Genomic DNA, 17,034 nt, shown 5'->3' on the forward strand with positions numbered 1-17,034 from the left:
GGTAAGCTTAGGGTCTGTACTCCATGACATACACCTATGGTCCCTTTGGCACAAATTCCCACATCCTGGGTTTAAGAAAGGTCACGGATGTGCTCCAGGGGAAACTCAGATGCACAAAGCAGAGATTTAGTTCTGTGTAAATATGTAAACCGCCCACATTGTTTTCCTTGATTCCTAGAAAGTTAAACCAAATGTTTGGTGTGAAAACTAACACCAACGCACTTCCTGGCTCGCCACTCTAGGCCAGAGCTTCTGTCTTCATTCCTAGCAAACGGGGAGATGAAGGAAAGCATGAAAGGGGAATTTATCTATCTTGGGAGATCTCTCCAATGAGCAAGTACAATAAGGATATCTTAATTTTTAGTTTGCTTTTCGTTTTTGTTTTCAGGCAAATTAATCTTTCCAGACTTTGAATTTAATACTCAGCCCAGAGAATCCTAATTCAGTCAGCCCTCTATAACCATGGGTTTCTCATCTGCTGATTCAACCCCAACTGTGGGTTGAAAAAATTACACACACACACAAAAGTTATTATTGTACCTGATGTGTACTATGTAGTTAGGCCTAAGATGGTGGCATCTGTACAAACTTTTTTCCTTGTCATTACTCCCTAAACAATACAGAATAGCAACTACTTACATAATATTTACATTGCATTAAGTATTATAAGTAATCTGGAGGTGATTTAAAGTACACAGGAGGGTGTGCACAGGTTATAGGCAAATACTATGTCATTTTATATAAGGAACTTGAGCATCCATGGATTGTGGTATCTGTGAGGGGTCCTGGAACCAATCCCCATGGACACTGAGGGACCACTGCATTATTTGCATATTTATCCATTTTTTCTCCACACAAAAGCACTGACTATTCAAACATGTTTAAGGTCACCCAACCTTCACAAACTAAGTGAGAGCTGAGTGGCCTTTCCAGTCTCATGCCTACAGCTACTCAGACCCATTGGACAGACATCTCACCACATCACAGCAAAAGGCAGGGAATAGAGCCTGTGTACTATCATTTCCCTCTTCATTCCTTTGGTGAGCCATGCTTTGGTGCAGAATTATGGCTTAGAAAAAAAAAAAAGACTTAGAACTGGTCCCTATGGCTGGTGAAGATAATAAAGGATTGACAAAAGGCACCTGAATGGTGGAGGAGTGTGGGGTGTAATGTGGGTGTTCATTCCCCAGGAAGAAGCAAAGTGGAGCTTTTTCCTCTTAACCTACTCACATCACACACACAACAAAAGAAGACAGAGGGCTTCATTCAGACAGGTGTTCTCTGCTTGAAGAAAAAGCCACTGTGGAAAATTAGGGCTGCCAGCAAATAGAATCAAAGAACCTAGGATAGCAAGAAAGGATTTAAGGACAATCTAATTATTTTACACTTGAGGAAATTGAGATTTAGAGAAATAAAGTGGAGCATCCACGGTCATGGCCCATTTAACTGCTCAAGAACGGGGCTCAGGCCCAGCCAGCATGGCTCAGTGGTTGACACCGACCTATGAACCAGGAGGTCACAGTTCGATTCCCGGACAGGGCACATACCCGGGTTGCGGGCTCGATCCTCAATAGGGGGCGTGTAGGAGGCAGCCGATCAATGATTCTCCCTCATCATTGATGTTTCTCTCTCTCTCTCTCTCTCTCTCTCTCTCTCCCTCCCTCCCTCCCTCCCTCTCCATTTCTCTCTGAAATCAATAAAAAATATATTTTTTTTTAAAAAAAAAAAGGAATGAAGAAAGAACAGGGCTCAGGTCTTCGTCTAGTTTGGGTGCTTTCCTGTACTTCCCCCCAAAGTGATCTGATTGACATCTGACTCTTCAGGAGATCTCCGCTGTGTCCCTGAGGCTGCCTGTACTGATGAAGGAGAGGATCTGAAAGCAGCTTGACCGTGCCTGGTCCGACTTCACATACCTGCTGGCTTCCTCAGGTGCACGTGACTGTCTGGGGATTGCTTGCTCTGAAGCAGCTGCCAGGAGCCCATCTGAGCCCTTGTCATCTCCGCCACTGCGCATCTATAGGTGCCTTCATCCTCTGGGCCCGCAGAGAAGATCTTGAAAGAGAAAGCCTTGGGGCTCAACTTTGAAACCTGGAGTTGTCCTTGACTTGCTCTCTCGTTGTAGCCTTCCTTCAGGCCCAGAACTCCACCGGCATCAATGCGGGCCACTTCCATACCATTGAAGAACCACACGCCCTGAAGCTGTGGGTCCCGGCCACTGCCCAGGACCTGGCACACCAGTTCCAAGGGTTTCCCTTCAGTGAACATGCTCTCGGCCGTAAGGTTGACTTGAAAATCTCTCACTAGGAAACAAAGCAAGGCAGGTATTTAGAGAGGCCACTGCATCTGTCCCTTCAGTAGCAGAGAGAGATGACAGCCCCGTTAAGGACAGTACAAAGATTGAATGCCATGTTGGGGTTCAAGTCTAAGGAGGAGATAGGCTGAAGAAATGCCTAGCATCGAAAATGCCCTTGCCTGTTTCTGACATCACACAGGAAGAACAGCATACCTGTTCTCTGAATGCAATCCTATTAAGCAGGATGTGTGCATAGATGAATAAAGTATAGAGCAATGTGTTTTTAAAATAAAAGATATGACAGGTTTTATGCTATGTTGAATGACTAGGAATTGTGATTTCTTGCTCTATATTTTGGCTGAGAGTATCCAGTGGAGTTTTCCTGCATTAAAAGCACATGTGATCTATGACAGGTTCACAGCTAATATCATTCTTAACAATGAAAAACTGAAAGCTTTTCCTCTAAGATCAGGAGTAAGACAAGAATGCCCACGCTTACCACCTCTATTCCACATGGTACCAAAAGTCCTAACCAGAGCAATTAGCCAGAAAAATAAATAAATAAAAGGCATCCAAATCAGAAAAAAAAAAAGAAGTAAAATCAAGTGTAGAAACTCCAAAAGACTCCACTCAAAAACTGTTAGAACTAATACACCATTTCAGTAAAGGTGCAGGTTACAAAAATCAACATCCAAAAATAATCTGTTGTATTTTTAGACACTAACAACGAACTATTAGAAAAATAAATTAAGAAAACGCTCTTATTTACAATCGCAACAAAAAGAAGAAAATGCCCCCCAATGCAATCTACAGCGACTCAGGCCAGGTGTCTGTGGTGACCACCTGATTCCAAAGGCCAGCTCCACCGCTCAGCAGCGGGGTGACCTTGGGCAGAGCATTCAGCATGGCTGAGGCTCAGGGTCCTTGCAGAGCCTGGCCAGAATGGTAACAACACTCACTATTTCCACATACGGCTTGTGGAATCTATCCAACTATTCAACAGACCTTAGCCCATACAAACCCTCCTGTGGACAGAGCCAAAAAAGGACGGTCTTTCATTTATTTATGCTTCCCGGATGGCAAAAGGAATATTTACTCAAGCTTTCAGGAAAAACATTTATAGATTCAACAGAGGATTAGAAGAAAACAAAAAGTTATCCCATAAATACCCACCACCAGCACATTAATTTTCCGAGAAGATAATTACCTGCTGGCTGGATTCTCAAGGTTGTTTGATCTGTCTGCTTTTTTGCAATGAAAGTCCAGGTTTCATCCGGATCCTGAATCCATTCAGTTGCCTCACAGAACAGCCGGCCTTGATCCGAGGGCTGCAGGCTCCCTATGGACAGCCTGAAGGTAGCGGCCCCAAGCTTGTCGAGCCGCACGGCACCACGTGCAAACCTCTCTGTGTATGAAGGCCCAGGGAGCAACGTAAAATCTTTGGAGAGGGAAATAACCTTGGTGGCTGGACTTCCTCCATCCTGCAGCAGGTACCAGGCGACAGACAGGTGGGTATGCTGAGCTGTGGCTTTGGCTGCCTCACAGGTAAGTTCTAACGGCTCACCTTCCTCCTTACTGAGAGTCTGGGGACTCATGGTGGCAGAGAGGGTGTCTGGAATAACTGGAAGCAAAGAAATAATAATTGGCCCAATGCCAGTCAGACTGGCCTACTTAGATGAAGATGGCGCCCTGACCCGCCATCTGTAAAGCACATACTTTGAGTTTCTTTTCAGGTAGCCATACGCGTTCCCTGTGGCCGATGCAAATGTTGGCATCTATGTACATATAGTCAACGGAACTCAGCAAAGCTAATGGCTCCCTGATGCACTGATCCTGACTTTACATGTTTAGCATAGGCTGTAGCCAAGGTTGCTACTTGGACATGAAGTATTTAAAGGGGAACACCCTGGGAGCTAGAAGACCTAGATTCTGATCCAAAATCTGTCCCTATCTGACTACACGAACCGGAGCAAGTCAGTTCACTTCCTTGGCCTTAATCTGCTCCTTTATAAAACAACATTCTGAAACCATCTGTTATCTGCTATTCAGAGCCAACATGCAACCTGTACGAAAGTGCTGATAACCATCCTACACCTCATCATTCTCTCCGTCCTCAAAGGAAATGACAGAGCCTAAGCTTAAGTGAAGGCAACACTTAGATTCGGTCAATGACTATTTACTGAGCATCTATTTAGTGCAAGGGACTGAGATAAACATCCCCTCCTCCTGGTACTCAGAGTGAGGTAGGAGAGAGTCACAGAAGCAGCCAATTACCACATAAATGGGTGAGGGCTAAGAATAGTGGTGTGAATAGAGCATTGAGAGGAAAGACATTGAAATACTGCCTGCAATAGTCAGGGCAGGTTTCATAGCAGAGGTAATAGCTAAACTGGGTCCTGAAGTATATGTAGGAGTTTGCTAGGCTGAACAAAGGGTGATAAGACATTCTAGGCAAAGGGACACAATGGTAATTGCAAGAACTATTACCCTTTCTTTTTTGGTAAATATGCTAGAGAAGGGTAGTTTGAAAATAAGCATTGACATTATGACATTAATACCAGCTCTTATCAAGTTAATGTTCTGCCTCTAAGAGAAGACATAACCTGATGAGAGCTCTCTAAGCTTTGACTGATGCTGTGGCTACTATCAACCTATGGGTAGCTGTGGGTAGGCCTTGGGAAGACACACACTATCTCAATCTTCAAGGCAAAGTTGATTGGAAAAATTAATTGACAGCTTTCAAAAACATGAAATACCTATTTGTGATAAATCCCCCAAATATCCAGAGAGGTACATGGGCAATTTTGCCAAAGCAAACAGCACAATATAAAGCCATGTCACACCGCAAGGCACTGCGATGGATATTTGGGGGTGGCTAGCAGAGGAGGGCACACGGCTTACCAATCAGAGTAGTCTTCGCACTGTAACTCCCATAGTATTTGCCATCAGTGTTCGGTGTGTGACACTCATATTCACCAGAATCCTTCACCTGGAGCTTTGAGATGTGCAACAAGACTGAGTTGCCCTGGAGCCTCTCCACGTAGATGTCCCTGCTTCGCACCCGCTGCGCATACGCTGCGTAAGTGAAGCCGGCATCCTTGGTGCTAACGATCTGGATTTCTTGGGTCGGGACTGTCGGCAGGTAAACAGACCACTGGAAATGCTGCTCGGAAGGTCCCTGGTGGCCAGTTACCTTGCAGCCGATGCTGACAGGGTAACCTTCAGCTCTAAACAGCGGTCCTTTCTGAACTGTTACTTCTCTCTGGCCAATGCTGAGCTTAGCTTGCAAGTGGGAGAAAGAAAGGGGAATAAAAATAGATTAGTGTCCCAGTTCCCAGCGTGCCGACTTCTGCAGCTCCCTGTATTACAATCCCTGTAACTGAGATCGCAGGTTATTAGCTATAATCAACTCAAAGATTCAACATCTTCTTTAGGCTGAGGAGCAGTGGAATGGCTTGATGAATGAATTGTTCTTCTATAACTTTAACTTCCATTATAATCTCTAGTCTCTTAAAATTAAGTCTAGCCCTAGTCGGTTTGGTTCAGTGGATAGAGCGTCAGCCTGCGAACTGAAAGGTCCCAGGTTCGATGATTCCAGTCAAGGGCACATGCCCGGGTTGTGGGCTCAATCCCCAGTGGGGGACTTGCAGGAGGCAGCCGATCCATGATTCTCTCTCATCATGGATGTTTCTATCTCTCTCTCCCTCTTCCTCCCTCTCTGAAATCAATAAAAATATATTTTTAAAAAAGATAGCTAAATAAAAATACCTGTAACAAGACTAGAAGTTAATTAAAAAACAACAACAACAAAAACAAGTCTAGCCCTGGCCAGTGGGGCTCAGTTGGTTGGGCATCATCCTGTGCACGAAAAGGTTGCCAGTTCGATTCCCAGTCAGGCGGACGTGCCCAGGTTGTGGTCTCAATTCCGGGTAGGGAGCATGCAGGAGGCAGCCGATCTACTGTATGTTTCTCTCTCACATCAATGTTTCTCTCTCTCTCTCTCTCTCTCTCTCTCTCTCTCTCCCTCCCTCTTCCTTCCGCTCTAAATTGAGTTAAAAAAACCCCACAACAATTCTAGCTTAATTCATGTAACATGGCCCCTACCATGAAACATATCTGCTTATCTGAAGTGCACTTATTTTAAAGTAAATACAATGTATGATGATTCACCTGTACATTTTGGCGGGGGGGAGGATGGGGGGCGAAATTCAGCAGGTACTTCCTAAGCCTCAAATTCCTGGGTGGCATTTCTCGCAGCCATGATTGCTGGAGAGGCAGTCTCCAGCACTGCCCATGGGGCCATGCCTTTTCCTGTGGGTTGGTTGGTCTATTTGTAGCTCCTGGCCACATATGATGCAAGATCAGCTGAAATTAGCACCTGAAGAGATAGCAGTACTTCCTTTCTATACCGCGGAGGGGGTTTTGTTTTATAACTTTTAAAAGAGCCACTACAACTTTATTGAAAAGCTTCATACTGTTGAATGTCAAGTCCCACAGGATCTGGAATCAGAATTTATTTTAGTTCTTCCCTTACCCCAGGTTTTCATTTGGGACCACTGTGGAATGTCTCCTGTTGGGACAAATCTCATGTATTAGATTTAAAGGAGAAAATATTATTGAACGGTAACATTTCCTCTGATATACATATTTTCAAAATCAAGCATTTTGCAGAAATTACAATGTGTTTATTTATTATGTTAATATTAAAGGCTAGTTTGTGTTCCAGAAAAAAACAAAGAACAGATGACAGATGCCACAAGGGTGAGCTAGATCTTTCAGGAGGGCGGAGGGCCAGTGGGAAGGGGAGGATGAGATGGAGTGACCACAAGTCGGAGTACTCATCTGAAGGAATGAGTTCATAAGAAGATACGGGAGAAGCAGAGCATCTGCTAGATCGCGTGACCCTACAGGACAAAGGAAACTGAAGGGAAAAAAGTGAGAGAAAGGAACAACGACATTACAGAGACCATGATAAGGCTGAGAATAGAAATTCTGGAATGAAAACAATTCTGATAGAAGCGGGGCTACAAACAAATGGGCAGAAAGAGTAAGTTGTCACCCGATACAGTCAACTAACTAAAAACTGCACATGTGCATGTTCAGTGCAAAACGGAACAACAAACATCCAACCAATCAACTGACCAATCACACACATTTCCAGTAATCATTTATAATATACTCATGTATTCATAAATCCCAATTTCATATGTATTTTATGATTATATTATGCCTAGAAATAGAAGTTAGGGCACCTGAGAAAATTTTAAATTATTACTAAAAAAAAATTATACTACAGAGGCCATTGAAAACATTTTCAGCAAAGCCAGCCAGTCTTAGGCATGCATCTAAGAGAAGGTGTGCACTGTGCCTCAGGCGACCATGAGAGAGCATCCGTGGCTGTATTATCCATTAGAGCCCGTAACTAGAGACCCACCCATTCGCCCACCAACATAGCGCAGATGAACTCAGTACATCCATAAAATGAAATAGTTGCAATAATATGAATAACTGTGTTTAATAAAAGATGCAAAATACTTTGAATCTGTTTGACTACCTAGAGAATAGACTGGTTCTACTCTTTATAAAGTTTTAAAACAGGCAAGACTACACTGTGTTGTTAAGTGATGCAAACATAAGGGGTAAAGAGAATTAAAAGAAAAGAAAAGCTAGGAAGTGGTTATCATGAAAGTCAGAAAAGTGATTGCGTCGGGGGGAGGGTTGTGATCTGGATGGGGCCCATGGCAGCATGGGTGAGTCTTTCTTGGGTCTTAGCAGTGTTCTATTTTTTTTGACCTGGGTAATGATTGCATGGTTTTTACTTTTTACTTATTTGTTCAAAGGCACATTTATGTTTTATTAACTGTTCTTTTGTGTTATATTTCACAAAATAAAAAAATGCCTTTAAAAAAATATAGTTTCTGAGGTACCACTAACCTGTTTATATCAGGGCATGTTTCCACAATACTATTTTTGGTTGCTAGGCAACACTCCTTCAACATTTTCCATGACTTTTCAGAGAGATGGGTGCCGCATTTAAAGCATTTCATTGTGAAAACTAACATTTCATTTTCTACTGTTTTATTTGCCAGTTCAATAAATATTTATTCAATCATTTCTAGTATTTCTGATGCTTCAGGAACCAAGATATGAAGATGAGTTTGAGAGAGACTCTGACTTCTATATTTTATAATTTGGTCAAGTAGGGTAATAGTCCTCATAGAGAGATGTGATAAAAATGCTTTGAGGAATTTGAAGGAAGGAGAGATTGTATTTTTTGAGGAGGGAAATAGGCCAGGTTTATGAAAGAGACAGTACCAGAAATGGACCTTGGAGAATTGGAACGATTATGACAATTTAAGTGGGGAGACAGGATCTTTTAGATAAGGAGATTTCATGAGGAGACTGAATGAATAGGAATCAAAAGACTTGTTAAAGGAAATAGGAAATAATCGGTTAGATTAGGGGAAGAGTTATATGAAGATTAATAGGAGGAGGTAAGACCAGGTAGGACATTTGGGTCCCGAACATGAAGGACTTGACTCTTATGATTAAATGTTTGAACTTGATTGAGTAAGCCATGCTTGATTAAGCCTGAAAGTGTTTGAATGGTCTTAGGAAAATTAACCTGACAATTTGTATAGGATGATGGAAATTAGAAACAGACATGAGGTAATTATTGTAGCCCAGGAGAGAAGTGATGAAGGCAACAGGGGTGGAAAGAAAGGGACTACAATTTCGAAGCCATTGTGGTGATAAAATCTACCGTTTTTCAGTGTCTTGGATGCTTGGAGGCAGTAGGGGTGGGTGGAGGGATGGAAGGAAGGAAGAAATCAAAGATGATACCCAGGTTTGTGAGGGTGACTGCAAGAATAATGGAACTATTAACAGATATAGGAGATCAGGGAGAGTTTCTGTTGTGTGTTCAAGGAAGAAGATAATGCATTTAATTTTGTAAATACTAAATTTGAATACCGCGGAATAAACAGGAAGGATATACAGCAAATAACTGGAAATGATATTTAAATATATGTATCTGTGCTTTAAAGTCTTCAACCCTTTGAAAAGATGTATATTCTAATCCTTTCAAGAACTCTGTCATAGTTCCTTATTTGGCAGTGCCAAAACTTGTAAATGGTCGAGCCAAACTTGAACCTAGATTTGCCAATGCCAAACCTCTGGCTATCTCTACAGTTTCTCATGGTTTCCTGTAAATGCTTGTTTGTAAGTAGGGAGAGTTCTGGGCTGTAGATGCAAAATAAGTCAGTTATACACGTAAGTATTGGGAAGTGTTAGGGAATATAAAGAAGAGTGCTAAACAGAGATTACTAGAAAATCTCTCTATTTAGGGGGCTTTGATGAGGAACAATACCTATGGAAGGAAGAGTTAGGGAGTTGAGAGGGCAGCCAAGGCACAGTGGCTTGGAAACCAAAGGAGGCAAATCATTCCAATAAGAAAGGGCTTGTCAGCCCTGCGAAATGCCGCTGAGAGGCTGAGGATTCTAAAGGCTGAATGATGAGGGTGTCAGTGGAGATCTTTGTAAAAGTGATGTCAATCGAGCAGAAGCGGCGGATTTCAAGGGTCAGAAGCCAATGCAGGAAGCGTAAACTTCTTCAAGAAGTTTCATGCAGAAGAGTAGGGAGGAATAAGATGACAGCAGGTAGGGAGCAGCAGTGAGGGCCGGGAGGGACACAGGTGCCATTGTCTGCTTACGGGAGAGGAGCAGGGGAGGGGAGAGATGGATGACGCCAGAGAAAGGGTGATGAATGGAGTAAGGTCCTAGTAGCAGCATGAGGTCAAGAACATGATTGGGATGGTACTGTTTCTCAGAAAAGTGAACGCCATAATGTAGCAGTTTCATAGGCATTTTTAAGATGGAAAGGACTGACTGACAGAGTTCAATTCAAATGCCTATGCATTGGGATCATACCCTGAAACATCTTATCACGAATATATTCTCGGTGGGATATGGTGTATATATCTCTCCTCTTCCGAAAGAGTAAACTGTCCCTTTGCCCTCTCTCTGAATGGGCAGAGGGTTAGATGCCCTAGCACAGCAGCTCAAAGTCTCGTTGACTGATGGGCACACAGCGTGGCACTGACATACGGCATTGGAGTCATGCTTTTGAAACATGAAGAATTTCTTGATGGTATTGGCTTTTTTTTTTTTTTTTTTTTTTTTAAAACTATCTCTGGGATTGCCAAATTTGCCGCTTCAGTATTATTTAAGTAGAAGCTATGAGATTGAACCATATAAAACGACTCATCTTTGGCCATTTTTGATACACAAAAACAGCAACTCCAAATGACTCCACCTTACAGAAAAGCTACCAGGAGAACATGGAACACACCACGCAACTCCTTTCTTTACACATGGAAAACCTATCTGCACGGAAGCTGGGACAGCTTCCACCCAGAACTTAGTGACATTTTTTTCATGAAATAGTTTCAGTTACACAAGCAATTTCCCCACCCCAAGACCCTCCCATATTAGTGGCTTTTGTTTGGAGGCCGTCTAGTTGAGGTGAGGAATGACAGATCAAATATGCAGAACGAAGGGCTAAATCCAAGAGCTCATTTAATCATGACATTGACCTCATTTAGCACCATGTTATAACAGGATTAAGCAGGATTACTAAAAATATAAATAAATTAGGACCAAACAGTACAATTGATCAACTGGTCATCACTTAATTAGTGTCCTTCATCTCCCCCTCAAAATATATATATATGCATGCATAACACGCTAATTAGACCAGATGTCCTTCTGGACAACCTTCCAGACAAAGCCGGGGCTTTGAGAGAAGCCAGGGGAAGGAAGGCCTACTCTTGCATGAATTTCGTTCATTGGGCCTCTAGTATATATATGTTTTTATTGATTTCAGAGAGGAAGGGACTGGGAGAAACAGAAACATCAATGATGAGAGAGAATCATTGATTGGCTGCCTCCTGCACACCCCCTATGGGGAATCGAACTCGGACCCTTTGTCTACAGGCCGATGCTCTATCCACTGAACCAAACTGGCTAGGACTCCCCCTCAGTGCTTGTGATGACTAATAGCAGGCTTCCTACATTTTTGCAAGTTACTTCCTGATTTATGTGTTCTTCACATAAAAACTGGTTCTATACGAAGTTAGTGCTGAGGATGACTCAGGCTTTAGAAGTAAAATATATAACCCGGTATCGGCCATTGTTTAAATGGGTTAAGGAAAAGCTTCCAGCGCCCCCTTTTGAATCGTGATTACTACTGCCTTTCCCCTCAGACCGTCCAGCCTGCTTACAAAAGAGAGAAAAGTTGCAATTGTCTGACTTGCCCAATGTAAACCCAGCTTCCTCCTACACGCAAGCCAAACACACACTCCAAATTCGCAAAGCAAGTACACCCGAGAATCACTCTCAGACAAATGAACAGGACAAACAGGAGCACACCAGCCAACAATCCTCAAAGGGTCCCACCAGTCCACCTGGCCCTCAGCACCTGCCTGACCAGTCCAGTGGGCACTGGTCACCCAGCAACAGGTCCCAGGAATCTCCTTCAGACCACCTCTCACCCCATCAAGCCCCAGACCTGGTTCTTACCTCACACTAGCCAATGCCCCTTGCGACGTGAGCCCAAGCCAATTCAGCTCAAACCAATGTTTATTAAGCACCTCGTTCGCTGAATGCTGCTCCCTTTGCGTGCTTTGGCCACAGCCCTGGTTACACTGAGTGTAATTTCTTCTAGTTCCCCTCTGGTTCCAGTCATTTAAGTCCCTTCGCTAACTCAGTCCACTCTCTGTAGAGCAGGAGTTCTTAGCCTGGGATTACTACTTTCTTTCCCCTCGGACCTTCCAGCCTGCTTACTAAAGAGAGAAAATTTGCCATTTTAAAGAGTCCATAAACCTGGGTGGGGAAAAAAAAAACCACAAAAAACCCGACATTTTAATTTTCATTAATATTCATGGAAATTTAGTATTTCCTTCAGTCATGAATGTAAACAACAAAACATAAATATTTTCATTATCACATTACAGTTGTTGCAAAAATCTTGAAATATTGTTCACATTCATTGCAACGTTGAAGTTTGGTGGTTAACTTCTAGATTGTTATGTAATGCATAAAGAGATGAATAAGTGACTACATCACAATCGATTTAAAACTATTTTGGCCCTGGCTGGTGTGGCTCAGTTGGTTGGAGCATCGTCCCATACACCAAAAAAGAAAAAAAAAGTGGCAGGTTTGGTTCAGTCAGGGCACATTTGGAAAGCAACCAATCGATATGTATCTCTCACATTGATGTTTCTCTCTCTCTCCCCTTTCCTCTTTCTAAAATTAATTAAAAATATTCTAATAACTGCATTTCAATATGATTGATTGATTTCCCCTAGAGCCCTTTGTATCTTATTTTATGCATTTAAGACAGTATTCTGAGATGGGGTCTATCAGTTTTACCAGATGCTAAAGGAAACCATTGCACAATTAGTACCTGCTCGCTGCTCTACCTACTCTGGAACTATGTCATTCCCTTCCCAATTCACCATCAAACTTCCCTTTTCCTCCCGTTACAGGAGGTAGGAATGCCCCGGGCCAGCTAAGGCCCCTGCGTATGCTCCTCAGCCAAGCCAAGTGAATCTCCCTGCCCCTTCTCCGTCTCTTAGCAGTCATTTCCCCCTTCAGCCCAGGTAGAGTCCAGAACCTTCTTTAGCTTAGCCTAAAACTACTAAGTGCTCTCATGACCTTTCCTTCTATCCCCAAGGCACACTTATCTAGTGAGGCTCTGACATCAGGCAAACCTTACAATCACCTCCCAGGCTGGAGAGCGAAGCCTCTTCCTGTCTCCAGGGATGAGCTAGCCCAAGAAGACAAGGTAAAGGCAGAGCCAGCAGAACTGGCAGATCTGGCACCGCAGACAAAAGTCACAAAGCACTGCCAACACCAGAGAAGCCTGGCCCCGTTTTTCCTGGAGAAACCACATTGTCCTGTTCCATCACCCAGCAGCCCCCGGGACCAGAGAAACAAGCGGAACGATGACACTTACTGAGAAAGAGAAGGAGAGATGCCACACGTGGGATGCGTGCCATGGGGACCCGTGCAGAGCTCTGCTGGCGGCGGCACTGAGGTTGCTCAGATGCCGGGTGAGAAACGCTATGTTCTCACTGTAAAGGCAAAGAGGAAGCGGTGTCATTTCCAGACCACTGAGAAGCGAGGTGACTTGCAAAAGCCACGCTAGTCGCACTGTGGTGCTTTGCGAATTGCCCCTATTTGGGTGTGAAAAAAAAAATTAGTTCAGACAACTGAACAGGACAGTTATCTTCCTGGGTAAGTATATGTTCATACAGATAAAAATAAGAAAAGGTAGGCCTCATCCTGGCTAAATATGCATCCACAGGAAGTCATCAGGGAATGTAAGGAAATGGAATAAATAAAAAAAATCAAGCAGAAATGTTCTTTTCTTAGCCCTGACCCCTCCTCCCATCCTGGGGGAGAAAAGGACTGAGAAATGGCAGAAGGGCCCCTGAAGGACATGAACCTGGGGAAGCAAGAGGTGATGGTGCGGAGGGCAGGCTCCAGGGCCGGCTGCCTGGGTTTGCACACCGAACCTATTTTTAAGAGCTGTGTGATCTTAGAGAAGTTAATTAACCTTTTCTAACTCTCATCTATAAAAGAGTATGTACCCCACAAGATTGCTGTGAGAATTGAATGGACGAATTTGCTTAAGATGCTTAGAACAATATCTTATACATGGAAAATGCTCAGTAAATGTCAGCCACCGTCATTCGACATTTAAGTGAATCTTCTTCTGGCCAGTGTGGGCCTGGGCACCAAGGAGGCCGGGGGGAGAGCCTAAAAGCTGGCACTGGACTCTGGCCAACTTAATCCCACTCTAGTCCCAGAAGACCACGGGTGAGCTCACAGAGGACTGGTTCCCTGGGTTGAGCCTACATTCAGATAGGCCAATAGCAAGCTGGCCTGCTTCAGGCAGATCCCTGGCTCCATCCACCCATCCAACAATTTTTTAGTCCTTCTATGTTCTGGGTGCCGTGGTAGGCTGTGCCCCTATGGAGAGGTAGCAATTCCGTCTTGGCTCTCAGGAAACTTCCACGTCATCGGATGATCAGAATGCCACAATGATCAAGTCAGCACCCAAAGGGAATGGGGGAGGTTGGTGGGCAGGACGGATGGACAGGATGGGCTGGGCTGGGTCAAATGAAACAGCTCGGGAGGAAGGGGGCCGGGTATAGCTGGAGAGAAACGGTTTGGCGTGAATGACGTGGCACCAGCTGTGCCCGCCTGTTGGAGTCAAGTTCGAGGCTGGTGTGAAGGGAGAAGGATCTAGAGAGGTAGGCTGGGCAGATCTTAGTGAGCCATGCACACCAGGCCCAAGCGTTTGGCTTTGGGGAGCTCTTGAGAGGGTGGCGTTTTCTGTTTGTTTTGGTTTGGCGGTGCGTTTGTTTTACAGGAGCATGGTCTAGTTAGATTTTCCTGTTAAGCTGAACTCCATGTTGTGTTTAGCAATGATGAGGGTCTGAATGTGGGCGTTGAACATGAAGTCAGAGGAGAGAGGGATGAAGAGGTAACCACTCACTCACTGAGCACCTGCTATAGGGTCAGCACCCTACCAGGTGCTACAGGCGCACGTGGAATTCAAGTGTCGGAGGAACTTTAATGGATGGTGGAGGTAGAGCACGGTAGAGGCAAGCAGAAAATACAATGACCAGCTATCACACCAGGGGAATTAGTGGGGGTCCCTAGAAGAAACACATCGTGAGAGATATGGACATTTTTAGGAGGGAAAGAGAATATCTAATTTGGGACAACAGGGAAGAGGCTTGGCGGATAAAAGAAGGGGAAAATGGGCCCTGCCCACCAGGAACTTAGACTCTAGTTTAAGAAACAACTGTAGATAAGCAATAGTAGCCATGAAAAGCAGTCTGCATTGGGTATCCAATTTATGGCTCTGGCAAGAAACACCCCATGAATTAGCAGACCGGAGAGACCACTGCAGGCAGAGGGCAGCCAAAGGTCCTTCAGAAAAGGCTGCTTTTAAGTAGGTGCTCAGAGATCTGGTATGATTGAAATAGGCAGACAAGAGAGGGGAGGGCATGCTAGGAGGGAGAAATGAAATTACAGATACAGAGGCAGGGGTGTGCAGGTTAATTTAGGGCAGTGTGTCTGGAATGGAGATTTCAAACGACCTCGCTAGGCTGCTCACTGTCACATCAGCGTGGCCTGAAGGACAAGAACCTGTTCACCATTTCAGTTGAAGTCATGAGTCAACCCCAGGCACCAAAATTTTAGGCAAACGCACCGTCTCAGTTAGTTACTGTTGTGTCACCAACCACCACCAAACTTCGGGGGCGCAGAACAGCCAGCATTAATTTTTGCTCACAAGCCATTGCATCTGTTAGCAAGAGCTTGATGGTCTAGGATGCCCTTGGCTTGGACTCCCCCGCCCCCCATATCCCTCTAAGAGGGTAGCCTGGACACGCTTTCATGGTGTCAGGGGTCCCAAAGAATGAGAGGAAATACATCGGTACTTTTTAAAGCTTCTACTTGCATCAGGACTGCCAACATCTCACAGACCAAAGCGGGTCACATAGCCACATCCAAAGGCAAGAGATGGGTTAACAAACTCGCTCTCCTTCGTGAAGGGAACTGCAGAAGGAGCGATGCAGATACAGAACGGAGTCATCGATGCAGTCAACCTGCCAAGCGCACGGAGAAGAGAATTATTTTTGAAGTCAGCATTGACCACAGAGATAACCGTTGCCAATAATACAGAGCGTCCTTTATTCCCGAAATACATACAACCAAGTAAAAGCTATGCAACTGCTCATTCCTGGCTGTTGCCCGCCCTCACCCCCTTTTTTGTTTCCATTTTAGTGGCTCCATTTCTGCCAGAATTTAACATTCACAGGGTGATGTCATTTCCTTTCTGGAGGGAAAAAGAAGCTTTCTGTTGTCAAGAAAAAAGGAGAAAGAAAAAAATAGAGCCAGAGAGAGACAGAGTTATTCTACTACCTTGGGAATTGGTGCGTTGCAATTGTATCATATGAAAGGAATGCAAAATGTAGTTCTTGCTTGAGATGGGGGGCTGGGGGGGCTTGGGGGCGGGCAGTTCTGGACAAAGCAACCCAGGAATGTATTAAAGGGAAAAAAAAAAATCCTATTCCAGGTCCTGGAAGATTAATGAAAAGATATATATATATATATATTTTTTTTTAGATGTGATACACTCAAATATTAATTCCACAGAATCATAAAAATTACACCTTCTGTGCCCTCCCCTACCCTAAAAACTCAGGCCCAAGAAATAGTTAAACAGGGACCCTTGGCACGTAGTTTTATAGACTAACTCACATCACTATGTGATAGCTATTGCTAATCCCATTTTGCAGGTGAGAAAACTGAGGCGCAGAGGAATCAACTAACCTAGCCAGGATCGTATGGCTGGGAAATGGCTGCATTCTAAGGCTGCTTCTTACTTTGATTCAGTGTTTTCTATTACACCTTGCAGCTTGCCATTCATGACTTTCAGAGAAGGCAGAATGCGTGTCCGCAGGAAGCTGGTCATGATTTTGCTCCTTTCCCTACTTGAGCTTACAATTCAGGTCAGAGTCATGGCTATATCCAGGCGTGGAACTTGCCAAAGGTATGGGCTGAGCCTCTTGTCTATATGTATGGAATACCAAGCAGGGACGCCACAGGAAGGGATCAAATGATCTGTCAACTCCCTCAAAGAACAAGAGAGAAACTGAGGCC

General features: G+C 44.1%; 1 protein-coding gene across 2 annotated transcripts in view; it reads right to left on the reverse strand.

Annotated features, from left to right (window-relative positions):
* The window catches only part of CD101 (CD101 molecule), a 31,977-nt gene extending 18,094 nt beyond the window's left edge, over positions 1-13,883 (reverse strand). Inside the window, exons 1-4 of one of the 2 annotated variants that reach the window (XM_036343828.1) lie at positions 13,310-13,879; positions 5,195-5,575; positions 3,501-3,914; positions 1,914-2,300 (exon numbers count right to left, since the gene is read on the reverse strand). In XM_036343828.1, coding sequence (XP_036199721.1) covers positions 1,914-2,300; positions 3,501-3,914; positions 5,195-5,575; positions 13,310-13,352 — 1,225 coding nt within the window. In that variant the 5' untranslated portion in view covers positions 13,353-13,879. Of the gene's footprint in view, positions 1-1,913; positions 2,301-3,500; positions 3,915-5,194; positions 5,576-13,309 lie in introns of both variants that reach the window. The other variant, XM_036343829.1, reaches the window with a different exon arrangement.
* Between the last annotated feature and the right edge of the window lie 3,151 nt (positions 13,884-17,034).

This window comes from Myotis myotis, unplaced genomic scaffold (assembly GCF_014108235.1).
Source record: "Myotis myotis isolate mMyoMyo1 unplaced genomic scaffold, mMyoMyo1.p scaffold_m19_p_18, whole genome shotgun sequence".
NCBI lineage: Eukaryota > Metazoa > Chordata > Mammalia > Chiroptera > Vespertilionidae > Myotis > Myotis myotis.